The 27,894-nt window shown below is 36.1% G+C and overlaps 2 protein-coding genes and 1 long non-coding RNA gene across 5 annotated transcripts; 1 reads left to right on the forward strand and 2 right to left on the reverse strand.

Annotated features, from left to right (window-relative positions):
• Positions 1-11,030: 11,030 nt before the first annotated feature.
• Positions 11,031-13,723, forward strand: LOC132059681 (peroxidase 47-like). Its single transcript, XM_059452382.1, has 4 exons — positions 11,031-11,428; positions 11,964-12,152; positions 12,301-12,463; positions 13,273-13,723. Exons 1-4 carry the CDS (start codon positions 11,189-11,191, stop codon positions 13,668-13,670), a joined length of 990 nt encoding a protein of 329 aa, XP_059308365.1. The 5' UTR covers positions 11,031-11,188; the 3' UTR covers positions 13,671-13,723.
• LOC132059683 (uncharacterized) lies at positions 12,301-13,266 on the reverse strand. Its single transcript, XR_009415700.1, has 2 exons — positions 13,092-13,266; positions 12,301-13,014 (listed from the first exon to the last, which is right to left on the reverse strand). It is a non-coding gene; the product is annotated as an uncharacterized LOC132059683 (long non-coding RNA).
• Positions 13,724-14,407: 684 nt separating the features above from the next.
• Positions 14,408-26,681, reverse strand: LOC132059682 (caltractin-like). 3 transcript variants are annotated; one of them, XM_059452383.1, is made up of 9 exons: positions 26,549-26,681; positions 26,376-26,399; positions 22,615-22,738; positions 22,490-22,526; positions 22,315-22,342; positions 21,003-21,155; positions 20,796-20,898; positions 17,640-17,778; positions 14,408-14,675 (listed from the first exon to the last, which is right to left on the reverse strand). In XM_059452383.1, exons 1-9 carry the CDS (start codon positions 26,549-26,551, stop codon positions 14,672-14,674), a joined length of 615 nt encoding a protein of 204 aa, XP_059308366.1. In that variant the 5' UTR covers positions 26,552-26,681; the 3' UTR covers positions 14,408-14,671. The 3 variants fall into 3 exon arrangements, with proteins under 3 accessions (XP_059308366.1, XP_059308368.1, XP_059308367.1); XM_059452385.1 differs by lacking the exon at positions 17,640-17,778 and having other exon boundaries at positions 26,549-26,677; XM_059452384.1 differs by lacking the exon at positions 26,376-26,399 and having other exon boundaries at positions 26,549-26,658.
• Between the last annotated feature and the right edge of the window lie 1,213 nt (positions 26,682-27,894).

The raw sequence follows: 27,894 nt of genomic DNA on the forward strand, positions 1-27,894 counted from the left end.
CCTTGAGAAGTCACTATTCATGATCACATGTTTCTCACATGCTCTCTATTTTGTCTCATATTTATACAACATGTTGGGCATCTTTTTGACCTAACACTTGCAATCCAAAAAAAAGAGACATATTTCTCTCAAGTGTGGCGGCTACCTTTTACAAGGTGTCCACAAGAACAAGATCTCAACCATCCAAGGACCGAAGACATCGAAGTCCCACCGAAGTCATCCTCTAAGTCCTTGTCAAGAAGTATCATAGTAGGACGATTTCAATCTTTGAGTCTTGTTTTAGTGTATCAATTGGGTCGTTGGCTAGAGGTAGTCAAGACTTGGAGCTTTTCAATAGAGTTATTGTAAAGGTGCTTGCAATAGATGTATTGTAAGGGTTAGGGATTAAGAGTTTAATTCCTAGGTTGCAATAGGTTGTAATCTGAAGTTGCTCAGTTTAGTGAAGTTGGAAATCCTACTAGGGTAGGTCGTGATTTTTAATCCCTTGAGCAAGGAGTTTTCTACGCCTTGCCTCGTTTACCTTTCATTATTATCTGTGAAAACTGCTCAGGGACCAGGTCCCCTAGACTATTTTGAGTAAACTCTCAGGCTGTGAACTAGCCAACGGTGAACCCGTAGGTTATATCAATTGGTATCAGAGCTTGTACTTTCTAAAAGGGTAACACCTAGAAAGGATCCTCTTATGGCTAGTTCACCAAACCTAGAGAAGGAAGAATCTAGCACAAGACCACCAAGACTCAATGGAGAATATTATAAATGGTGGAGGGAAGAGTGCGAGCGGTTATAGAAATGAAGAACAGCGAGCCTATTCAAGATCTTAATAAAGGAGAGTCAAAGATAGATGGCTCAGAAAGCGACGGCATCGACATGGAGTCTCTCACTCAACGATTCCAAGATATGGCTCAAAGAAATAATGGAATCTCAAATAAGGGAAGATCGAGCAGGAACTACAAAGAAAATAATTGTTGTCACAAGTGCGGAAAGCTTGAACATCTCTCGGAGGAATGCTCTCCTCATATTCAAAAGCTTTATAAAAATCACAATGAAGATAAAGCTGCATGGAACCAGGTCCCTGTCAAGAAGGCCAATAGAAGAAATGATGCTCATGATCTTGTGAAGCAAGTCATGGCAACCAGAAAAGACTTATTCACCATGTATAAAGATAAACAAGATGATATATCTATGATGAGTGTTGACAATGAACTTAAATTTACATTTACACTCAAGGCAAGATCTGTTGCTAAAAATGGCAATAAAGAAGTAAAAAGGGAAGAGCAGATTCCTAACAAAAAGATGATTTTTGCTGATACTCAAAAGGATCTGGATTGCTACTCTCGTAAAAAGGTTGATATCTCTTGCCAATCTCTCGATTAGTATATATTCTGGATGGGCAGATGTTTTCAAGAAAAATAGAAACAACGGAACTATGTCCCTAGTAAATCCAAATAATCAAGTTATAGGAGAGATCAGAGAAAATGCCTTGAACACTCATCAGATGAAGAAGCTAACAAACATTTCTCCTAGACTAAAACAAGAGATTTGTGAGATTCATCTTAGGATTGAGAAAGAACTTGAAAGAGCCAAGGCAAATCTCATCGCTGAGCTTGGAAAGAATAAGCTATTTCAGGAGAAAGTAAAGTAGAAAAAGACAGATCTTGAGATGTCATATCTTTGGACATGGCCTTTTGGTGAACCTACTCCAGTCCGTGCTAGTTACGATGCGAAACAGAGCATTTGTGTAGAAAGAGCCACAATTTCACACAATACTCAGGGCAAATACAGATCTAGGTGTGAAAACTGGACTTACGTTCATTCTGACCTCGCTGATTGTTATGATACATGGGGCAAAGCAGGAACTCGGGATGAATAGAGTAGAAGAAAAGTGTTTGAAAACAAACCAAGAGGCAAAGGACCCGGTCCCTGGAAGAAGAAAGGAAATTGGCAAGGAGGGCTAAACAAAGATCAAGCCTATCCTTTCTATTGTTACTTGGGATCTAAAATGGTTTTGGTTCCTAGGGTTAACAAGTGATCAAAGGAAAGGGCTGGAGTGAGAAAGGGCAGTGGAAACGCTGACTGCTTGGAACATAAGATCAAAGAAATGGATAGTCTCTCATTCGAAGCCTTAAAACACAGGAGTGCGTTAGTGTCAAGAATGAAGAAAATGACACTTTTTATATAAGCAAAACTGCAAGGCACTCCTCTGTGAAAGCGTGCACCAAGACCGCAGGATTTAGCTACAAATGAGAAGGAATTGTTCAACCATATTGTCACTTAGTACAGAGATTAGTAGGTGCTTCTCAGTTAAATTTACTTCTTCAAGGGATCTGGTACTCAGTGAGTTAAATCCAAGAAAGTGACAACTCTTTGTCATTATAGGAGAAAAGATTTCTCCTGAGCAATTCAAATGTATTCAATGCTTTAAATGAAGGGGACTGAGACTTCTAATGTCTATCAAGGTTCAAAATGGAGTTTCTCTCATTGCTTGTTAAGAGGGTTCAGAAACAACCTAAAGGTAAAGGACCCGGTCCTTATCATCCCTCTCTGAAAACGACTTCAAAATAGATGGCTCAAATCCATCCTGTTTGAAGCTGAAATGATTCTGCTATCATGTGGAGTGTTCCTCTGATCTAGAGTCCCTGAGCACGTGAGCAGCAACAGTCTCAACAATTTGGAACAGTCTCTTCTTGAGGGAAGATGTGAAGGAAAGGTCAAGTCATCTGAAGTTATGGAAGATGGAGAGTTATAGTACCTACATTCTTCTTAAAGCACCAAGCAAAAGGTGTCTTGAGAGAAACCAACTGGAACTGAGATTGTCCAAAATCACTTACATCTCCTCAATGGTCAGCTATGATTGATAATGGGTGTGCTTACATAACCACATCAGGACAATACAAATGTTGAAGACATTGCATTCCTCAGACTTCTCTGCCTAAGCTATCTCAAAAGCCAAGGGACCTGGTCCTTCTTGCTCAGGTTAGTAGTCTTTTCGAGCATCTACATACATTATTAATGTCGTTGAATGCAGTGTCAGTCATTTCTCCCGCCTTTTTGAAAATTCATCTCATCGATTCACATTCTTCAAAACCCAACCTACATTGATCCGATAACCATCTCTCGACCAATCAAAAGGGGGCTTCTCATTTAATATTTGAACCAAAGTGCTTTCTCTCTCCTCACCTCACAAATTCTTCGTCGATCAAAACCTTTTCCTATTCCTTCAACATCACTTCTTCATACTCAAATCTTGCCGTGTCTAACCAAGTTTTAACCTTCTCAAATGCTACTGAAGCCATCCCCACATATCCATCCTCTCAAGCCCCTCTTCCAACCGACCATCCGTCCTTTGTTTTCGAGTCAGAAACCCAAAATTTCCTATGAAAAAAACCAAATAAGCTGTGCTTCTAAATCAACCATTCCTGGTCCCTCTGAAACTCAAAAGGAGAAACAATCACAAGATTGTGCCCTTGAATCCACAGATCCTTCTCAGTCCGACAAACCCACCCCCGATAATAGTGCCAATTCTGTCACTACCTCCAAACTCTTCGAGCTCACTGAGAAAGGAGCTGAAAAGGATGATGGAGTAGAGATAACTAGCAAATATGCAACCAAAGAAGGTGAGAGAGGTTTAGAAATATTGAATGAAGAAGCAGTAAACTCAGGTAATCAAAATCTTTTAGACTCAGAAGTAAATGTAGATGAGTTCATTAATCAGGAATATTTACATCTTGCTGGATGTGTACTAGAAATTGAGGAAAAATTTGAAAATTCAGATGATGATCTTGAAAGCTCTAAGTGTAAGGAAAGACTGAGTGTATCCCAAACTGCTGATAATGTTGTTGAAAGCATTAAAAATATGAAAACTAGGGTTAAGGTTACGCCCGAAGTCCTTGTAGAAGGTGGAAACTTGAATAGACCCTTGGGTAGTGGAAATCTTGTTAGGAATATTGCAAATGTTGTAAGTGGATGTGTCAATGTAGGAGAGGAGTGTGAGTCTTTAGAAATGCAAGAAAAATAAAGAAACGATGAAGAAGCGAGTTCTCAAGTACAAGGGAAGGTACTTGGTCCCAATAAGGAGACTTTGGATGATACGCCTCTATCTACCATTGTTGTTCCTTAGAAGAAATTATCAGCAAAGGGATCTGGTTTTGCCAAAGGGTCTGCTAAGGGACATGGTACCGCAAAAACATTCAAGAAAGGAAAGTTGGGAAAAAGTAAGTCTACTGCACAGAGGAAGACTTCTTTTCAACACATTGAAAGTCCACCCCCTTCCAGACCAAGGACTAGAGGACAACTTGTATCATAGTCCAAGAGTAAGCAGAGTACAATGAAGAAAATGAAATTGGTAAAAACTGCTGAGTTGAGTCACATAAGGGACAAAGAAACTGTGGCATTTGTGGATGATCAAGAAGAGGAAGAGGAGGAGATCTCCTTAACAAAAAAAAGCTCTAGGGGTAAGGAAAAACCTACTTCTGACATAGAAAGGGCAAGAGTGGAAGTTGATGAAGGAGAGAAAGATGGCGTTGATGAAGGAGAGAAAGATGGCATTGAAAGGGGAAAGGTACAAAATACTCCTAAGAAAAGAAAGACACATGAAAACAAAGATATTGGATCCTCAAAAAGAAGAAAGTCATGCATGGATAAGGAACTTGGTTCTTCCAAACTGAGAAGTTCAAAAAGGGAGAAAGAGTTGCTGAGATTAGAAAATCTAAGAGGACAGAGCATATTACTAGGCAGGGTGTTTGATTCAGAGGTGGAAGGGCACCAAGGAATGGTTGAGCTATTGGAAATTCTGAGAATTCAAGGATGGGATCATCTTCTTGAAGGTCCTGCTCTAGCACATAAGGAAGAGGTTGTTGATTTCTTTGTGAACATGCAGTACACTAATGATAACACTCTGGTGTGCAAAGTTGGAAAAGTTGATTTTACTTTAGATGAGAGTCAGCTCGATGAGATCTTGGGAGTACCCATTGAAGGTGTGAAGAAGCTTGGAGAGGACAAGGCCTCTGACGAATTCAAAAGTCTGATAGTCAGATTTGGTGAAGAGATAGCCACTGATACTCTCTACAAAAAACAGATGAAACCTACCTATCAGCTTCTTTTTGAACTCGTCAACAAAGTCCTGTTACCCCGAAAAGAGAAAAGATGCATTGATTCTAAGAAGGACCTAGTCCTTATGGAAATCTTGGATGCGGAAACGAGTCGATCGTCTCTCTTATGATCGAACACATGGTAAAGCTGGTTAATACTAAAGACGGTGTACATGGACTCCCCTATGGATTCTTACTGACGAAAGTGTTTAAACACTTTAAGGTTGCTCTGGGAAATGTCACTAAAGGAATCAAGAAATAAATGTTCTCTCTGGGTACGTTAGAAGAATGTGAAATCATACCTAAGAAAGGAGGAGTGGGATGTACTTCCACCATTTCGTGATTGTTTGAGGCAAATGATAAAGCTCTAGCAGATATAGAGATACTGAAGGTTAAAAATGCTCTAGTAAAGACTGAAACTGCAAATCTGAAAATTGACGGAAATGGTCCTAGTATAGTGCTAAAGGCCGAGAATGATATGCTAAGAGAAGACAATGTTAGACTAAGGAGAAAGGTTGAGGAGCTCCAAGAAAAACTATTGGTTGCACATCACGCAGCTGATGTTAGAGTGGACATGCTGATTGCAGCTCTCAACTCCAACAAATCAGCCACCCATTAACTTACTCTTTGCTATATCAAGTCCTTGATCACCTTGTTGCTGTTCTCTTTCTATTCCTAATCCTACTTTGTTTTGGGACTGTAATATTGACAATGTTTTTGGGGGCTTTATTATGTATGTTTATGCCTATATTGACTGCTATGGTCTCTACATATGTTTTTCCTTAATCTATGTATTGTTGCTTCTGATAATCTCTGCTTGTGAAGTTCATAGTCCCTTTTTCGATGATGCCAAAAGGGGGAAAGATGTTATAAAAGAATACTAGATACTTTGTTATATTGATCGGTCTCCAAATGGAAGATTTGAGTTACAATAGTGTCATACTATTAAAGGCCAAATCAACAGGGGGAACCTGGTCTCCAAATGGAAGATTAACTGATATAGTCCAAATGGAAGATTGACTGATATAGTTTCATGTTGTTAAAGGCCAAATCAACAGGGGGAACTTGGTCTCTAAATGGAAGATTGACTGATATAGTTTATCATTCTCCTTCATGGAATCGGGTTGAACCAGGCTCCATCTCTGAGCCGGAGACATTGCCGGGGTGAAGGTCTAATACATGACATGTTGAAATGGTTGGTAAAAGGTGAAGATGTTTATTGCTCTCATTGCTCAATATTTTGCTGAAGTTGACTATGCAAGGGTACCTGGTCTTGATACGGTACAATCTTTGTTGAGGGACATGTTCTCAGGGGGAAGCTGTTCACAGTTGTGAAATGGTGCAACATGAAGATTGAAGGTCTAGTATGAAAAAGCTACATCGTCCATCCTACCTGAGCTTGCTTTAAAGAAGAAACCTGGTCCTCAGGGGGAATATCTTGTACAAGTTTGTCATCATCAAAAAGAGGGAAATTGATGAGTTATAGCATTTCATAAGTTTTGATGATTGACAAACGATCCAAGGACCAGGTCCTCCATCAGGTCCCATGAGAGTATTGCACGGTACTTAACGGTCATTTCTTTGCATCGTTTGCGAGAATCGCGGCAGTAGCCGTATGTATGATTGAAACTAAAAGCCCTTGAGAAGTCACTATTTATGGTCACATGTTTCTCACATGCTCTCTATTTTGTCCCATATTTATACAACATGTTGGGCATCTTTTTGACCTAACACTTGCAAATCTAAAAAGACATATTTCTCTCAAGTGTGGCGGCTACCTCTTATAAGGTGTTCACAAGAACAAGATCTCAACAATCCAAGGGACCAGTTCTTGCCACTAAAGACATCTGAAGTCCTAGGATAGTTGAGTTTTGTTTTATGCTCTAAATTTGTATTCCTACACCGCTTGTCAAGAAGCATCATAGTAGGACAGATTTCAATCTTTGTAACTTTGTTTTCTTGGCTAGAGTTAGCTAAGTATCAGTTGGGTCGTTGGCTAGAGGTAGTCAAGACTTGGAGCTTTGCAATAGAGTTATTGTAAAGGTGCTTACAATAGGTGTATTGTAAGGGTTAGGGATTAAGAGTTTAATTCCTAGGTTGCAATAGGTTGTAATCTGAAGTTGCTCAGTTTAGTGAAGTTGGAAATCCTACTGGGGTAGGTCGTGGTTTTTAATCCCTTGAGCAAGGAGTTTTCCACGTAAATATCTTGCCTCATTTACCTTCCATTATTATCTGTGAAAACAGTTTAGGGACAGGTCCCCTAGACTGTTTTGAGTAAACTCTCAGGCTGTGAACTAGCCAACGGTGAACCCGTAGGTTCTATCAACTTGTAACTCTTATAACCTATGTAACTTCCAAGACATAAAGGTGTATTAACCAAGGTTAATGTATATGATTGGGGGTTATCGATTCTTAATGGTGGAAGACAAAGAGTCAAATGCTTTGTTGATGGGATAAGACACTTGACACTATAAATAGGAGGGCTCTTGGTCCCTCTGTCCACTCATGCACACACATGTACACTAAAAGTTTTCGCTCGTAAGTTTTTAGGGAAATAGGTGATATGCCCTAGATCAAGTTCCACACACCCCTCAACTTTGTGACTTTGAGCTAATATACCACTTGTTACAAAAAGTGGCTCATATATACCCTCGTCATCTAATAAATAATTTGACGACGAGGGTATTTGCCCTTTTCGTTAATAGATTCATATTTACTGAATTAAAAAATAATATGACTTCTTTTTTAATTTAAAAATTGCCACGTGCCTTTTAAAAATAACTCTCACACGTGTGTACATGTGTGTGCATGACTGTTGCCCCTTGCAACCCCGCAGTCAGCCCCACAAACTTGACATAATACAGCTAGCTAGGTGAGTCCTTTAGTAACTTTCAAATTTAATAGAACAAATGAACAATATTAGAAACCTGCTCAAATTCAACTACGTGATCTTACAAAGTAAAACATAAAAATCTATTTCAGATAACGAACAAACAAGTAATTTAAGAGATTTCAAAAGAATAAGTCGGAGAAAAAGAGTGTCGCGGGACAAATGAATTCACTAAGTTTGAGTGACATTAATCTTTATCCCTCTCACAAATATGCTAACTCCTCAACGACCTCTGTTCTATACATAGATCTCTATAACAACAACAAAAAAAAAAAAAAAAACATCATAATCATCTGATTATATACAATTGTATTTAAACACAATCATATATTCATCAAACAAATAAAATTTCTATCTAAGCATTGGACAATGAACCTGTATACTAGGTGTTTGGTGGAGGTACAAACAACCACCAAAACAAACACTACGAAAATTGGGAAATTAGCGAAAGAGAAGAGAAGGAACCAAAAATTTAAAAATTTGAATATATGAACTAATGAAAGTAGCTAGTTAAATGAAATTTTCAAATATTGTAATATACTTGGCCTCTTCTTTTTTATTTTTTTTTTATTTTTTTATCCTTTTTGTTCAAGATTCAAGAGGTCTTTTTGCCAGTTCTCCTCGTGAAACTTATAAAAGAGTTAAGTGGAGGGCGGCTGGTACTATTAATTTAACGTACTTAGAAAAGAGTTAAGTATGATATCCCAGGTTAGTGCATGTTGTATTCACTATTCACAGTTCATGGTTTCACCATGAGTTTTATCTTTTTATTTTGTTTGCACGAAATAAAATAGCAACCAACATAAATAGCAAAAAATCTATTGGTTATGTATTTTGATTTTTTTTTTCTTTTTTTGACTTATATATTTGGATATTCTCATTGGTATTTATATTTAAGTTTCCCATGAAATTGGGATGATGTCATTGTCGTTCATGCCCTCAACCTTTGTCTTAGGAAGGCTTTATACATAGTTTACATTTGAGCTTGCAGTTAAATTCTTATTACATACTATCTCTCATGATTCACGGTAATGTTTTATACATCTATCAAACGTTTCTCCGAGTATGTTTAAGTCATATATATCATTTTTTTTTTTCGTTTGACCAGTTTTTCAAAACATGTGTATGTCACACACCAATAGGGTCGTGAAATGTGTCATTAGTTATTTTTAGAAATAACAGCACTTAAAGATATAAATATACCTCCCAACGAAATAAGTGATTTTCTTACTTAATTTTCTATTGTTTGATAAATGAGCAGAAAATACTGTCCCCGGAGCAATGATATATAATCTAGGCAAACATAGTATGGTGGGGGTTGGGGCGCAAGGGAAGGAGGTGAGGAGGAGACAATCAACATAGAATGCCATTTATAGAACTTGTTTGATCTGGGAGTTATTTCCTGGTTCTAAGGAACTTGCTTTCCTAGAAAAAAAATGTTTTTCAAAATATTTTGACCAACGAAACATTGCAAAATTAGAAAATATTTTGCAAAAAAAAGAAAATCCTCCATACCGGACACATCCCTAAAGTATGAAATATCTTGAGAGAGTGGCTATCATAGACTTATCTCAGTTGGGATCGAAATAATCAGGGCGTCATGCAGAAGGTAATAATTGCAACCCTTGAACTACGATAAATCAGACGACCAAGAAAAACATACTAAAAGAAACATAATATTCTAATATGGTTTGATCAATTGATCTACATATGAAAAACTAATATAAAAGCTTAAAAACTATTGAGAGAAAATCTCCCCCTAAACAAGACTGTTTGAACGACTACATTGTGGATGCTATTGTGTTGTTGTTTGATCAAGGGAATATCCTCAATTTATAGAAGTGCAAAACTTCTCCTCCAAGAAAAGGGATAAATATGGAAGAGTCCTTTCTACTAAAAATTCTTTTTTCTACCAAGAAAACCTTTTAAAATAAAACACAATTATGGTAAAATTCAAATAAGGTAGGAAATTCAAGGCAAACCCTAACAAATCTCCCCTTGGCCTGAATTTTCTGGCAAAAATAATCTTGATTTTTTATCTTCTCATATTCTTCATCACTGTTGCTTGCCATGGTTAAAAATAAGGTTAAAAATATTATGATTTAAGAATATTTTTCTTTATTTTTAAAGATGCAGTAGCAGGGATGTTGAAAATTCATCTAGACATGTCGTATTCTGGACAAAATCTTCATTATCGTGAAATTGACTGCAGCTTGATTTGAACACGCCTTGAACCTGTCTTCAACCCGCTAAACCGTTGGTTGAACCATCGGCTTTGATACCACTTGTTGGGATCGAAATAATCAGGGCGTCATGCAGAAGCTAATAATTGCAACCCTTGAACAACGATAAATCGGACGACAAAGAAACACATACTAAAAGAAAGATAATATTCTAATATGGTTGGTCAATTGATCTACATATGAAAAACTAATATAAAAGCTTAAAAACTATTGAGAGAAAATCTCTCGCTAAACAATACTCTTTGAACGACTACATTGTGGATGCTATTGTGTTGTTGTTTGAAGGGAATATGCTCAATTTATAGAACTATAAAACTTCATCTCCAAGAAAAGGGATAAATATGGAAGAGTCCTTTTCTATCAAAAATTCTTTTTCTACCAAGAAAACCTTTTTGAAATAAAACACAATTATGGTAAAATTCAAATAAGGTCGGAAATTCATCTCATACCCTTCCAAACTTAAGACCGGAAGATTTTGTGTACAGTTCCAAACAAACCCTAAGAAGGTACTACTTGTGTTCTTTTTTTTTCCTTTCTAGGAAACCGTTTGAAGTCTGAGGGAGGAAAAGAAGAAGAAAAAAAAATAAGTATCCTGAACCAACTAAGTTTGATCAATGATTTTATTTTTAATTTCAAACCTTTAATGACAACCAATACCTAAGAATTAGTGCAACATTATTAACTTTATTAGCATACTTTTTTGTCCCACTAATTTTTAAACTTATAACGTGTCAATGAACAGGCAATCGATATGCACTGATCACCACTTAAGATTATCATAATGTATATTGATTTAATTGGTTTTACTAGGTAGGGAGAGATGAATTATGGACCACTATTTCCAACTTTTTGTTTTCAATTTTCCGATTTAATTAGTTATCCAATTGGTGCATAAATTAATGTGTTGGTACTAGTATATAAATAGCATCCATTTGTTGTCCAGTCCAAAATTATCAATCCCTTAAGAAATGGGAAAGTATGAGTTGTTTATGGTGATATTGTTGTTGGATATAATAGTGAGTGGATGGAGATTTGATGGAGGGGGAGGATATGGATTAGTTGATGGTCTGAGAATGGATTATTACTACATGATGAATTGTCCATTTGCAGAGGGAATAGTGAAGAACACTGTGAATAGGCATTTGCAAACTGATCCTACTCTTGCTGCTGCCCTTATTAGGATGCACTTCCACGATTGCTTCATCCAGGTTACTTTTCTCCCTCCCTCTTTCTATAAATAACAATGATAAATTGTGTAGTCACCACAAGAATGAGTGGCTAGTTCTCTTAGTATTCGAGGGTTGTGGGATTAATATCCATGAATATTGTTTATGTTGAAGCTTTATGTTATATAGATTGATTATATTTGATTATCACTGATTTTGATTGGTTAAATTAGTTTACTTATGTTATTGCGCTTAATTTCTATACAATTATACAATTAAGACCTCTCCTTTAATTTATATTCTACAAGTAATCTAGCTAGCTACGCATGCCGTAATTAAATATACGGTTGCGTTTCTACAAAACAATGGGAGTAACTCTTTTCTTACTTTACTGTACAATAGCATACCATGCATGAGACATGAGAATTCTTTTCAATCTACTATCTAGTTACAAGAATCTTTTCTACACTATATTAACATATATACTATTTCATATTAGTATTAACATATACACCTTGGTATTATCCTTATTGAACATCTTAATTAATTTTTTGTTGATAAATGAATGGGTTAAAAGGGATGTGATGCATCTGTGTTGATTGATTCAACAAAGGGTAACACAGCGGAAAAGGATTCGCCAGCAAATTTGAGCTTGAGAGGCTATGAAATCATTGATGATGTCAAAGAACAGCTCGAAAATCAATGCCCTGGTGTTGTCTCTTGTGCTGATATTCTTGCCATGGCTGCAAGGGATGCTGTCTTCTTTGTAAGATCGATACATTCATCTCCATAATATTGTTCTCTTACTTGATTCATTTCTATCACATAAAATATATAGTAGTACGTCCTTTGTAGATAATCTCTTAATTAGAGAAATAATTAGTGGTCTAATTGATGAATGAATGTTATGTTAGGCTGGAGGTCCAGTGTATGACATACCAAAAGGAAGGAAGGATGGAAGAAGGTCAAAAATAGAAGACACAATCAATCTGCCTTCCCCCACTCTAAATAGTTCAGAGCTTATCAAAGTGTTTGGCCAACATGGCTTCACTGCTCAAGAAATGGTGGTTCTATCTGGTAAATAAATAAATACCGTATATATATTCTTCAGTAATGCCTCAGTGATATAATTATTACACTACAATCCATTATATTTATATTACCGGTTAACTCATTTAATGTGAATCACCCTCCGGTTCATAATAAGTATCATTTTGGCCTTTAGCACACCCCTTAAGAAAATATTAACTCCTAGAAAAACAATAGATAGTTTGACTAACTTACCCTTAATTAAATAGTACTTATTTAATAAAGTTTCTTGATTACATAAAAACTCACTTATCTAAATAGAATTTTTTTTGGAAGAAAACAATTAATACCTACTTGATTATGTAAATGAACACTTAGTTTGGACCAAAATAAAAAGGCCGAAAGGACACTTGTTATGGACTAAAGGGAATGTATAATATTGACTCCTGCGTGTTACATATAACCTTAGGGGTCATTTGGTGGGATGTATTAGCTAGGTATCATTAATCCCTTGTTTGTAGTGTTTTTCAATTTATGTATAACTAAATTTGTATTTTAGTTATACACCATATTCAGTACTATTCTTATACCTAGCAAATCTATGTATAATTAACTGATATCAGTACTATTCCTATTCTAATACACCCTATTCAATACTATTCATATTCTAATACACTCGATTCATTTAATACAACAAACCAAACAGTCGATAAAAAATAATATCAGTATAACTAATCCCAACGTAACTAATCTAAGCATTACTAATACACCCTATTTAGTATTGTTCTTATATACCCTGCCAAATGACCCCTTACAGTTTTGTTGATTATTTGTGTCCTTGCACTATATATGTATAGGTGCACATACGCTAGGAGTGGCGAGATGCTCATCATTCAAGCACAGATTGAGTAACTTTGACTCAACACATGATGTGGATCCAACTTTGGATGCCCAATTTGCAAAGACTCTATCAAAAACATGCAGTGGTGGAGACAAGTCTGAGCAGGCCTTTGATAGCACAAAGGACACTTTTGACAATGACTACTATAATGCTTTGCAAAGGAAGACTGGTGTCCTTTTCTCTGATCAAACACTTTATAATAACCCTAGAACTAGAGGGATTGTTAATGCTTATGCCTTTAATCAAGCCATGTTCTTCCTTGATTTTCAACAAGCTATGGTTAAAATGGGTTTACTTGATGTTAAAGAACGATCCAGCGGGGAAGTGCGCGCCAATTGCCGTATCATCAATTAAAATTATGCATATACAACAACAACATGTCAGTGTAATCCCATAAGTGGGATCTGGGGAAGGTTGGATGTACACAAACCTTACCCCTACCTTTGTGGGGATTATGCATATATATATCATTATTGGTATTCGTATAGATGTGAAAATATAATAGCCAAAGCAATATATTGTGTCTCTTATGTTTGTTGGTCCATATTATATACGTGAGTTCTGTTGTTAATGCAGGCAAGTTCTGTCCTTCTGTCTGTTTAACTAAAGTTAAAGGAATTAATTGAGTTTTTGTATTATACAATAAAATAGAATGTGAAATAGTCCATTCAAGTTCCACTATGGTCACAAAAGAGTTAATACTAAAAAATACAGCTAAAATATCACATTTCCGAGAGTTTCATACGTCAACTATCCATTATTCCATTTACTAACCTAAACTACATACACATCTCGATGCTGAGTTCGCATCTACACGCCTATTGTCGATTGATTTCAAATATTTAGCAACTGCATCGAGGTATGTTTTAATACAAAAAGAGTGATAGTTTGAGTAGTTAAAAGGAATAACGGATAGTCCAGGTATGAAACTCGCGAAAAAATAATTATTTAGGTGTGTTTTTGATCTAACGTTATATCCTTGGTTTTAGGTACCAACAACCCACTGTACTTTTTGCGAGGCGCTATATTTCATATGACGCCTCGATTGAAATCCTGGTTGTCTGACATCTCTCTTCCCTTCAAAGAGAGAATATTCCAAACCATAACTGCTTGTTAACACAAACTTGGCTAATACACATTCCAGTAATTAACAGTTACAGACTTCATCCATTTTGATCCATAAAAATCACGTGTTTGAAACTGTAAAATCATATTACATACTATGCATTATAAACAACAGAGTTGATAAATATTCATCCTCAAATGTAGCAATAGGGCACCAGAATGAAAGTCCTTAATGCCCAAAGTTGGTTCTCCTCATCATTCTCATGAAGTCTTCAACATTAACCTCTCCATCACCTGGAACATTTACAGCCAAGAGTTATGATCCAGAGGAGCGGTGCAAAACTAGGAGTTACATCCGGCAGCATCCAAAGAGAAGTTGAAAATCAGGTGGCATCCTCACCATTGAGGAAATGAAGTGAAAGAGAAAGAGATCACACTTCCTAAAGCATATGCCAAAAACTAGACCTCAATGTCATGGAAGTGCGAAATTAGAAAAGGTTATAAAGAATAACAAAAATAAAAATTAATAGCAGACGGAAGGCTGGAGAGCACTATAAGCTAAGTCATGGCATGTGAATGAAAATACAGGAGTCGTGTACACTAATAAGTTGGAGATTAGTAAGATTTACCTCGTGGAACAGCTTGGAGATTAGTAGTTAAAAAGTTGACCATTGTTTACAGTTTTCATATAGCTATGCTATTATTGAAATGTGTGCAGATACGTCAATCGCATGGAATACTTTGTCATCAGAGGATGCTCATTAAACATTAGCAATTCAGCAGTTAATTGAACATTTAACCTAGTAGTTAGGATAAAATGTACTAAAATTGGGCGCCAAGGGTTTTGATGTAGTGGTAAGAGCGCAGTGTGTGATCTGTGGGTTTGGCACACATCACAAATTCGAACCTTGACACCGACAAAAGCCTGGTTAAGTAGGGAAGGGTAGAGGGATGGGGCCATTATCTAAAGTTTCGAACCGTACGTTGCTGGTACTTGGGGATTTCTTGGTTATCAAAAAATTTATACTACAATGGAAAAGGGATTTTGAAAAACTACATGGTATTAGTCTACAGCATCTGTTCAAGATTTTATTTTATTTTTTAAATTCACATGATCATTGGCTCTCTAAAAGAGATCAGGAATTGAGATTTCAATTCAGCAGAGTGCACATCATTTGTTCTACGGAAAAGGGCCAAAAATACCCCTAACGTATGGGAAATGGCTCACAAATACCCTCCATCCACTTATCGGTCCAAAAATACCCCTCCGTCCACCTGTTGGTCCAAAAACACCCCCAACCTATTTTTTGGCTCAAGAATACCCCTCAAACTAACACCCTAATTTTGATGGTATTTTTTCCAATTTTAAAATGCCACGTGGCTTGTTACGATTGGCCACATATATTATTTAATTTAAAAATTATACCCCACCCATTTAATCTAACCCATTTTTTAACTTAAACCCACTTCAGAATGCAGATATATATATTATGGTCATGCTTGCAAGCATATCTGATGAGCGGCCATGGGTATTACTCCTAATCAAGCCGCCATTGATGTACTCAAAGTTACTATAAGAAGAGCAGCTAGAGTTCTCCCAAGAAGGAAACCACCTAATGCCACATGGAAGTTTGAAACTTCCTCTCATCAGAGACCAATACTAGAGAGAATGCAGAATATCAAATAATACCCGGACTAGCTCCTTACGGGAACATTATTTCCGATGAACTATTTATCAGAACAGCTAATACTTGAATTCAATTTGAACAACTTTTTATCATCATGCACTAACATAAAAAGGTTATATGCAACAGCTCGGACAATTTGGAATAAAAACTTGTCCAAGGGATTAATTAGCTCAACATCACCTACCTGATTTTAAATAGCCACCAAAATGCAAGTTCTTAATGCTTGGCAACAGCAATACAGGTCTTTTTATTAAGCTTCCATAACATCAAAATGGCCTCAATATATCATAAACCAAAACTTGAGAAAATTAAGATAAACCATGTGACATTGATGATCAATAATTTGAGCATTGCATGTCGTTGGCAATGAGAATGAAATGTGGGTTTAAAAAAAGGGGTCAGCAGCTATGGTTTTCAAAGTGGGTGGGTTTAATTTTTTAATTCATTTAAATAATATATGTGACCAATCAAAATAAGCCACGTGGCATTTCAAAATTGGAAAAATACCATCAAAATTAGGGTGTTAGTTTGAGGGGTATTCTTGAGCCAAAAAAATAGGTTAGGGGCTAAGTTGCGCGGACTCTTTACTTTTGTTGCCGCACCCGTGTCGGAATCTCCAAAAATGCACTACTTTTGGAGTGTCCGACACGCACCAGTCGATATTTTTGAAGAGTCCGAGCAACATTAGGGGTATTTTTGGACCAATAGGTGGATGAAGGGTATTTGTGAGCCATTTCCCATAGTTAGGGGTATTTTTGGCTCTTTTCCGTTTGTTCTAAATGCTATTTAGGTTTTAGTATCAGTAGAGCATATCTCAACAATCTAAGATTTTAATATATTAGCTAAGAGAAACTAAGGGGAAGGAAAACAGTACACGAGGTCCAAAATTAAGGTTTAAAATAGACTTTCCTCTTACTACATAGTTTGCTATATCATTATCATCCTAAAAAACTGGCTAGGGGTAGCAAAATTGACCCAAACCCATGTAACCTGCTAATATTTTAATGGCTTTGGACAGGAGTAATTTTGATGATGGGCTGATTTGGTTAGTCCAACTTAACCCATCAAAATCAACAGCCCAAATAGACCCATGGTGATGCCCAAACTAGCCATTGAAACATATCCTCTTTGTGCCGAAAAATGAATTGCCCCCTCTGCCATTACCAATGGCTTCATGTAGAGAACAATCCAAAGTTAGTTAACTTGCTCTTCATTACATGATCTTTCTTTTTCCTTTTCAAGATTACTTGATCTTCTTGAACTTAGAAAAGAAGTTCAAATATAGGGTGTGTTTGGTATAAGTTCAAATGCTTTCCAATTTTCCCATGTTAGGTTGATCAAAATGTTTTGGAAAACAGTTTCTCTAGGAAAACAAGTTCCTTAAAAATAAGGAAAATGACTTCCCTCATGGAAGTAGGGAAAACAAGTTCCGAAAGTAACATTCCAAGTTCATTGTATCCTCCCCACCTACAAAGGCCCCCAACCCCCACCTCTAGATTACATATAAATGCTCTTGGGATAATATTTTTTGCTTACTTGCCAAACACTAGAAAATAAGTAAGAAACCCACTTGTTTTCCAAGGAAACATTTTCCATGACATTTCCCTTCATACCAAACACACCCTTAGACGACTTTGGTTGTTTTGTATATAGACATGCCAAGAGACATTTGATCAGATAGAAACAATAGTTCGAACAAGTCGAGGTTCCTAAATCAAAAGAATGAAATAATTGTTGTCAAAAAAATTATCAAGTTCTTAGAACCGAAAAGCATATTTAATAAACAAGTCTTTGTTAACCAACACAGTTTTTATGTTTCTGTAATGTGAGTTTGACCAATTTCAGGAGTTAAATTGGGATCTATTAATTTAATTTAATTTCTTATTTTAAAAATTGATGTCTAACCAATAATGCATTCAAGTCAAATTATGCTATAGGTCTCTCTTTTATTAGATGGAAATCATGGAATATAAGTTTGGAAGTGTAAAAATGATGGGTCATGTTGGGCGGGTAGGCTATGAGTTATGACCTAAGTTACACGGACTCGCCATTTTGGGTGCCGTCCCCGTCCCGGATCGGACGGGTGCGGGTGCCGGAACGGCAAACGTTCCGGATACGGTCAATCACATACGGATACTTTCACCGGAGTCCGTCAACAAATTTGGGGGAAAAATTTGAGATTTTGATTTCTCAAAATTAAAAATTAAACAGATTTAAGATAAGAAAAATGACATACCTTCAATATTATAGTACTTTTATCTCATATTTGTTGCTTCATGTTTCAAATAAACCAAGAATACAAGGTTGTGTTGAGTTTCGGATGGCAAAGAAGCAGTGATATAGATGGAGGGTTTATTTTCGACCTTGAATGGCTTTGTCTTTCTATCTTGAGGAAAGAATGAAAGACTATGAAAGAGACGACCTAGAGGCTTGAAAATTTTGCTCTGTAAAAGCTTTGCTCTGTAAAACCCTAAAAAGAAAATTTGGGTAAATATGAAGAAGACGACGCTGGAGGAGACAGTCGTGTACAAGTTGAATTATAGTCGTGTACAAGTTCATTTAGGACTATTAAAAGTCTTAATTGTATTAATTAAAGTACAAATACGACCCCTTTATTCTTTATATGTGCTATTTTTATCCCTTTTATTTTTCATTATATGCTACTTGTGACACAAAATTAAAAGGCACCTAATTATGCTATTATAAATATTTCTTTCTTATACAATATAGGGATAATTTTTAGATTAATTATTAGCATGACAATTTTTTGATAATTAATTTATATTTTTAATAGCACAAAATCACGGACATATTTACTGGTTGAACATAATAAAATTGACCCCTTTGTACAACAGATTACTCTTGGAACATATTTTTTCATATGCCTTTTAAATTATTAATTATTGTAACTTATAGTATTTTTTACATAAATTCAAGTGTGTAATTTGATAATGATTTGAAAATAACTTAGAAAAATGACAAAGAAGAATGATTGAGCTTTTTTAGATAACTATATCAAGAATGAGAGAATTTAAGAGCACTTAATTTATATTAATTAAAATTAATTAATAGTTAAGGTTATATACTCAAATTAATTAACTAGACTTGTTGGGGAACTCGTTTTGTTAGACCGTTTGATTCTTTCTATCAGTACAGGCTCTGAACTATCGAGATACTTGAAATATAATTAATAATAGTTAAGGTTATCGAAATATTTGAAATGTAACTGTATGTCTGATAGGAACTAAATGAAAGATTGAATTCTACAATATACATTACCCATCTTGGAGAATGAAAGATTGAATTCTACAATATACATGTAAGTTTTTCATAAGAATATCTCTCAAAATTTGTAATATCTTTATAGCTCTATTTTTTATATAATTTGAATTTTCTTAGCCGAATCCCCGCACCCGTATCCATAACTGGATACGCACCCCCGAATCTTAAATTTAGATTTTGCCGAATCCGACACTCGAATCCGTACCCGTATCGGATACCCGCACCCGAGTCCGTGTAACTTAGGTTATGACCCATTGACTAGTCCATGTTGAACTAACCCATCTCAGCCGACTAACTTTTGACTAACTTCTGACAGGGTTGGGCAGAAACATTTATCGTTGTTGCTCGGACTCGGGTGCGGATCTAGAGGTCGGATCCTTCGTGTTCTAAATTTTAAGATTCAGGATACAGATCCAGGTATAGATACGGGTGCAGGGATTCGGCTAAAAATAATTGAAATATCTAAAAATAGAATTATAAACCTAAATTATGAGATTATTATGTGGAAAACTTGAGGAGAAAATATTGATCAAGAGGAGAATTTCGGAAGGAGATAAAAGGAAAATGAGTGACATAGAAATTTCAATATACAAGGTATTCTATTTTCTTCGAGTCCACCTTAGCTTTTGTTTTGGTTATAGAAATCATTGGATCTGTCCGGAATTTCTCCGTCGATTTTGGTCAAAGTACCCAAAAATGGTTGACCAGATCGGGTACGGATCCCACACCCATGTCGTGTCGACACAGGTGCGGCACCGAAAGTGAAGAGTCCGGGTAACTTAGGTTTCAGCCCATTTTGACCTGCCCAAATCCAGCCAAAACCGCTCATTTGCCACCCTTAGCAACTAGTAATATATTAAGAGGTCAGCATTTTGGTATAGCAATTTTTGGAGTAGCTAGGTCTTTTCAGGAGCTTGAGAGCTTCGCAGTAAAATATCTTAAATACTCCCTCCTTCCCAATAAAATCGTCTTACTTTCCTTATTAGTTTGTCCCAAAGAGATTGGCGCACATTTCTATATTTAGAAACAATTTTACTTTATAAGATGATTTACAGCCACACAAATATCTAAGGCTTGTTTTGGACCACATTTCAAAAGTCTTCCTTTATTTTTTAAACTCCATGACAAGTCAAACTAAATCAATCTTTTTGGGACGGAGGGAGTACCAATCATATTGAAGCCCTAAGGGCTTTGGTCAAGAAGTAAGAGAGTAGTTGTATAGTGCGGGTTAGGGACACATCATGGTTTTGAACCTTGTCGCAGACAAAAGCCTAGTATTTAAGTGGGGAAGGGTAGAGGAGGAGTCCATTATCCACCGAGTTTCGGACCATGCACCACCGACACTATGGGATTCCTCGGTTATCCAAAAAAAAAATAACATATACTGAAAGAAGTAAAGCACTAAAGCCAAAATAGGAATACTAGGAAATAAAGCCTAACTTACGATCACGATCTGCCTCTTCTATCATTTCCTGTATTTCTCTATCAGTAAATCGCTCCCCCAACTCATCAGCAATTCTTTGAATGTCTGCAAAAGAGATCTTCCCCTGCATTTAATGCTTTAATGATTAGTAACAAGCCAAGAAAACAACCTAATTGTGAGGAAGACAACCAAATAACCAAAAAGCAGGAGGGCAAGAAAAGCAAGCACATTTTTATCTTGATCAATAATTTGAAATGCCTTCATGAGCTCTTCTTTAGTGTCCCTTTCCCCAAATTTGGCATTCATCATGTGCACAAATTCATCAAAGTCAATTGCACCACTGCCATCCTTATCAACTTCTGCAATCATTCGATTGATCTCCTGGTAAAACAAACACAATCATGAGTGCACTAACACATACGAGAAGAACTGACAAGGGCAGAAAAGAAGAATTAAACTAAAACCAAGTATTTTAGCCAGGAATAAACAGTATTTGACACGATGGAAAGCCTCCAAATTTGCACGAGAGAGAGAGAGAGTAAAAAATGAACTTATTCCCAGAATGACCTGCCAAATAACAAGTGAAAGAATAATCAGACACTAGAAAGGTAAAATCCTTGCGGGGACTTCTCCTCTGTAAATATGGCTTCAGCACTGCCCTAGTGCTATCAATACCAATGTTACCAATTTCAAAAAAAAAAAAAAAAAAAGAAAGGTAAAATCCTGATACAGGCACCTAAGGCTAAATCTTCTTAACATTTCGCCAATGGGATCACTGACCAGCCAGCACGTTAAAGGCAAGGAATACAAATCAGAAAGCAAAACAAAACAAAAAATTGAAGACCTCTTAGATAATCTATATATTTCCTTTATTTCCCTGGATCAAAACAATAAGCTGCACGACTAACTAAAGACCACATCACTTACATCTTGGGCATCACTTCACCACAAGTCAAACACAAAATAATGCAACTCAATTTATGTTAAGGTCAAAATCATTCTCAAATCTGTAACCAGGCTATCCACTTCGAAAAATCATCATGTACAAAGTGGAAGCACTGCTGAACAGTCACTACTAATGCAGTATTTGATAGCCACCCAAGACATTTCCCAAGCATCTGGATTAGTGTATCAATAGAAAGGAGCAGAGTCTTTAAATAAGCTCAACCAGTGTTTGTCCAAAACAGAAAAGGAAACCGAAGATGAAAGAACTTTATGTTAATCATTGCTGGGTTTCGGAACATTGATGCAAAAGGGGGGAAAACACGGAACATAAATCGGCAACTTGAATATGAAAAAGCAAAAGCACCAAATACAAATTTCAAGACTACAAGGAAAATCAGAGAATCTTTGGCAGTCAGAATGCAAGAAAACCGCCATCTGTAATAGGAGGAGACGTAAATTATTGCATCTCATATATTCAAATTATATGCTTCAGAAACAAGTACAGATATTGTTGTCATTCAGTATCTTCACTGTATGAAATATATGCTGTTAAACAGAAAGATACAGTAGAATATATGAACTAGCATATAAATACCTCTTCACTTGCTTCAAAACCCAGAGCCCTGTAACAAAACCATATAAGTTTTACTTATCATTAAAATGAAGCAGTAAAGGTACCACAGACAATGAGAGGTGAGAGAAAGTAGATAATAACAAAGTCAATTAGACATCGAGTACGTTATAAGGAATAGCAAAGAATTATCACAAACCTCATAGCAACATTGAGCTCTTTGGCATCAATGGTTCCTAAATAAGTTGCAAAAAGATTAACACGGTCAGAAAGTAAGCATAAAAAACTGCATCTAGTATGGATTCCTTGAGGTTTATTTATTACCAGAGTTGTCTGTATCAAAAAGGTCAAAAGCCTCTCTTATTTCTAGCCTTTTCTGTTGAGTTAACCCCTGATGATTACGTCCTCTGGGTTTCTCTCTTCGTGATGCACCTCTGTAAAGGCTTCCCTGCAGGAAGACATGATTCAAGTAAGTGATATGGACAGAGAATAGGGATAGAGTGAAGGAGACGGAAGAAAAAGAAATGCGGCAAAAATAGATAAAGATCAGAGATGGAGAGGTGTCAAGCACATCTAGTATCACAAAAAGTAGCCAGCCATCTTTCTATAGCATATTACTTTCTCTATATCAACTAGCCTATTTAATTCTATATGTTAATCTATCATGTCATTCTCCCAATTCTCCCAGAGAACTAAGCTTGATATATAGAAATCACAGACTGCCTAACCGCACTTCCTTCATTCTTTTTTTCTCAAGTTGTCTTGTTATTCAATCACATTCCGTCTCAAAAGAAAAGGTAAAGAAAATTACAGTTTTCATTAACACCCCCAAGTTTTTAAACACAATAGAAAAGGATATATAAGTCGTGGCATTTAAAACGTGTTGGTTCAAATGTGTTCTGGCACCATGTACAGCCATCATTGCCACATTTACTATTAGAGAGGCCAAAAATGGAAGGAAACTTGGAGAAGGAAGTTGAGGATAAAGGAAGAGAATCAAACAGTTCGTAACAAGTTCCTACGTGTCCTTATTTGATGTTTGAAGTCGCTTCCTTCTTTCTCTCCCTTGTTTTTTTGGGTGGGAGTAAGGGCATTTGCAGTTAGTCTGTCAAATAAGGTTGCACCCAACAGAAAAAGGTATCCTCAAATGATTATCAACAGTTATATTTGTAGCTAAATTTGGAGACAAAAGTGGAGTCCAATTTGAAGCATGCAATGCGTTCAGATCTAATTTACTTCAGTCAGCCACTCAACAGACTTGGTCCGTGTCTTTAGTATGTCGTCAACGAGACACATTATCTATTAATGGACATACAAGGGAAGTGTTATAATTACGTCAAATTGTGGATGTCGATTTAGTACTCCTACAGTCCTATGCATCCTTTTTTAAAAATGGTGGTGTTTGAGTCATCTGCTTGCGCGCATCTTGACTGTTCGACTATTCCACCGCTACCTGCTACCTCCTACCAACATATCGGGTTTGTTCTGACCACCAAGATTTAGGCAAATGGAAAGAAAATACTACAACAACAACAACAACAACAATAATAACATTCCCAATGTGATCCCACAAGTGGGGTCTGGGGAGGGTGGGGTGTACGCATACCTTACCCCTGACTTTGTGGGGTAGAGAGGTTGTTTCCGATAGACTCTCGGCCCGCAAATGAGAATAAAAAACTTACTCGCTCCGTCCCAAAAAGATTTTCTTACTTTCCTAATTAGTTTGTCTCAAACAGATTGGCACATTTCTATATTTAGAAACAATTTAACTTTATGAGATGATTTACAGCCACACAAATATCTAAGACTTGTTTTGGACCATACATTTCAAAAGTCTTCTTTAGTTCTTAAACTTTGTGCCAAGTCAAACTAAGATACTCCCTCTATCCCAAAAAGATTGCCCTCCTTTCCTTTTTAGTCTGTCCCAAAAAGATTGTCCCCTTTCTATATTTAGAAACAATTTAACTTTATGAGATGATTTACAGCCACACAAATATCTAAGGCTTGTTTTGGACTACACATTTCAAAAGTCTTCCTTTATTTCTTAAACTTTGTGCCAAGTCAAAAGAGGACAATCTTTTTGGGACGGAGGGAGTAAATCTTTTTGGGACGGAGGGAGTAACTTTTATTTCGTCTCTACTAAGATTTGAACCCTTCTCTCCATAGTTTGCGCCCACTTCATTGACCAATAGTTCACACCCTTGGGTGCTACCCTGATGCATTCTATTATAAGGAGCTTTCTAAGAAAGTTTTTTTCGGAGCTTACTAAGAAGTTTTTTTTTTTTGAGCTCACTAAGGGAGCTTTGACGGAGTTTACCAAGAACCTTTCAGGAAGCTTACCAAAAAAGTTTTCCTCCTAAAAATTGGGGGTTTCCTCCTATTATCTCTATTTCTCTCTAAAACCCTCTTCTCTACGATCCTTGCTTTGTATTTTTTTTTTCCTCTTATTACACATGAAAATTTTCACATAGCACAAGATTCTCAAGAAAGAACAGTGAAGAGTCTGAAGCCCGACTGAAAAATTATCTCATTGGAACCTTAATGAAATATATATTCTATATTTGTGTTTAAGTACCCATACAACTTAAAGACTAACAGCAAATCAATTAACATAAGGCGGACAAACACAAGAAAACAAAGCACCCTAGCGAATCTGGCAAAGACCACCTTCCAGCCCAAGCGAATTGCCCCGTTCTCTATATGGTATTTTTGTTCCTTTTTTGTAGGCACATCAAGAATTCAAATATGTTTTCTTTCCTGGTCATTTCCAGATCACATAACTTGATTTCCAGTCAGATCAACAGCCCAACAGTGCTCTATGCTTATATCATAAATGAAAACAACCACAGCAAACTTTTCAGAGGAGGTCTCAAACGGGATTCCATACATATAGATTGGGAAAATAGGAAAAAAGGACTCAGATATTTGCTACTAAGGAAGAAAGTGAAAAAGGATACAACTCCATGCATCAGTTAAATTATTACCTACCTAGCATATTACTCCCTTTGTCCCAATTTATGTGACACCATTTCCTTTTTGGTCTGTCCCAAAAAGAATGTCACCTTTCTATATTTAGAAACAATTTAACTTTATGGAATGATTTACAACCACACATTTATATAAGATTTGTTTTGGACCACACATTTCAAAAGTCTTCCTTTCTTTCTTAAACTCCGTGCCAAGTCAAATGGTGCAACATAAATTTGGATGGAGGGAGTATAAAATTTTCACAAAATAGTAGTAGTAGTGTTTCTCCCCGCTTAGAGGGGTGCCTATACATACATTTCTACCAAATTATAAGCTGAAACTAATGTACTGTTTTTCTTCTTCTTTTTTTCTCCCTTCCAAGTTCTAGACTCAAGATCAAGACTTGGGGGTCGTTTGGTATGCTGGATAAGCATAAATAACCTTGGGATAAAAATTCAGTACTGTCTTATCCCTTATTTAGTTACTAATCCTAGGATAAGTTATACCAGGATTAGAAATAACACCAGGATAAGTTATTCCCGCCAGATGGTGGACTAATAGTACCTGGATTAGTTATCCCTGGATAAAGCAATGAAAATGCAAAAATACCCTTGAGGTCTGTCAAACCTTTTTTCTACTAAATAAGGTGGAGGGTATTTTTGTAAACAAACAACTTCTTCTTAGAAATTATGCAATGCATGTTATTTATAGTACAACAAATCAAATAATCAATAAGAAATAATACCAAGATAACTAATCCCAACATAACTAATTCCGGTATAACTAATCCCAACATAACTTGTCTTCAAACCAAACTTAATTCTCAAGCTATGTGCTCCCTTCTATGTTAGTCCCTCCGGTTCAAAAAGAGTGTCCATTTAGCCATTTGCAAACCCTTTAAGAAAATACTAACTTCTAGGCAAAAATAGGTAACTTGACTAAAATATTCCTAATTAAATAGGTATTGGATTTGGTCATTTAACAATTAATAAGGGAAAATCTGAAAAAGTAAGGTTAATTAAGTGGACACTCTTTTTGAACGGGAGGGAGTAAATAACAAAAGATCAACACCTTCACAGAAAGATTAAAAAGATATGGAGAAAAGCTAGAATCTTTACCGTTGATTTTTCTTCTAAATAAGTCTGCACAAAAAATCAAAAGGAAGAAGAGAATCATTAATCAACATCCAAGAAGCCTTAATAAACAGGAAACTCTAAGTTTATCCATGGTTATAGAGAATTTTGACAAAGAGAATATTATGAAATTGAAGGGAAAAAGCATAAAAATTTACCATTTTGATAAATTAAGTTAGAGATCTGGTGGTTCTGATGTTGTTCTAGGTAGAGTTATACTGGCTCTAGGAAGAAACGCGTTGGACTGCTTCTTGAAAATGGTCACTAGAGAGACAATTCCCCTTTTTCAACTTTATATTTTTGGTTTGTTTTGAGAAAAGGATAATTCACTTAGACCCATGAAGTTCAATTTTAAACATCAATGGTCTGAAAAAGTCTAAGCATAAAAGGAGATAGTTTCACTTTGACCCCAGAAATTTTAATTCCAATCCGGAAACTTCACCTCAATTTAGAGCGCATGAGTTTGAGAAACAGCCTCTCCGCCAGGATAAGATCTGCGTATATTCTACCCTCCCCAAATCTTACTTGTGTAATTACACTGGTATATTGTTGTTGTTGTAGATATTAGTCATCAAACAATGATATTCAAAAGAAATTTGGTTCGTATATTTCTACTTCAATTTAGAGTTAATATATAAATACAGTTTAGCCTATATTAGGAACATAAACTAAAAAGGAACAAAATAAAAAGATCTTATACAGAGTTAACTCGAAAAACTAAATCATCTATAACCAAAGAAGGAAAATAAATATAAGATGCTAAAGTACAAGCAAATAAATCAATTACAAGGAAATCAACTATTTTAACATATACGAAATTGACACGCCCTCTCAAGTTGGTGCAAAGATATTTTTCATGCCCACTTGTCAGTTATACCATGGAACGCCTTTTTGGACTATACCAGCATGTCGTTTATGTTTACTTCCATGAATTTTTCTATGTGGTTTGTTAATATCTTATTTTCGAGCCATTGGTACATGGCTCCTGCGTTCTTGAGTCTGAAAGATCACTTTATAATAAAAGATGTCTCACTCGGTGATAAATGTGGTTTAATCCTGTTAATAAAAGGCATCACATAATCCATGGTTTGCCGTAGCGTCGACCACTTGACAAATCTGTGGCAAGGAGAAAAGGCTTTTGGACAGGTTTTGTTCAAATAAGTAAAGTTTATGCATATCCATTTTAGAGGCAAAATTCTTTTGTATGGTATAATGAGGTCTACAACGATGCGCCAGAAGTAAGGAGGAACAGTAAGTAAATTGCAGATAATAGTGAAGTAGAGAGAGATTTAAGAATTTTTATTGATATCCTTCAAGTTTTCAAAGTACAATATAGTGTCAGAGATAAAGAGCTAAAACCGAACAATATCCAGCATTTTAAGGGAGAACACTGGGGGTACAATCTATCTCCTACAATAGAAGATACTAAAGAACGAAATAGAATGCTTTTACAAATTAGAAAATGCAATTTGAAGAAGAAAACTATTGTACTATACATAAGAGA

Source organism: Lycium ferocissimum, chromosome 6 (assembly GCF_029784015.1).
Source record: "Lycium ferocissimum isolate CSIRO_LF1 chromosome 6, AGI_CSIRO_Lferr_CH_V1, whole genome shotgun sequence".
NCBI classification, from domain to species: domain Eukaryota; kingdom Viridiplantae; phylum Streptophyta; class Magnoliopsida; order Solanales; family Solanaceae; genus Lycium; species Lycium ferocissimum.

What these genes read in the sequence shown, in the direction of transcription:
- LOC132059682 (XM_059452383.1), bottom strand. An exon ending in TTTTGATACAGACAACTCTG is followed by an intron (nt 22,527 to 22,614) that starts GTAATAAATAAA and finishes CAACTTATTTAG; the next exon opens with GAACCATTGATGCCAAAGAG. An exon ending in TTATTGATCAAGATAAAAAT is followed by an intron (nt 20,899 to 21,002) that starts GTGCTTGCTTTT and finishes CATTAAATGCAG; the next exon opens with GGGAAGATCTCTTTTGCAGA.
- LOC132059681 (XM_059452382.1), top strand. Translation starts at nt 11,189, where the DNA reads ATGGGAAAGTATGAGTTGTTTATGGTGATATTGTTGTTGGATATAATA. An exon ending in CAAGGGATGCTGTCTTCTTT is followed by an intron (nt 12,153 to 12,300) that starts GTAAGATCGATA and finishes ATGTTATGTTAG; the next exon opens with GCTGGAGGTCCAGTGTATGA. An exon ending in AGAAATGGTGGTTCTATCTG is followed by an intron (nt 12,464 to 13,272) that starts GTAAATAAATAA and finishes ATATATGTATAG; the next exon opens with GTGCACATACGCTAGGAGTG.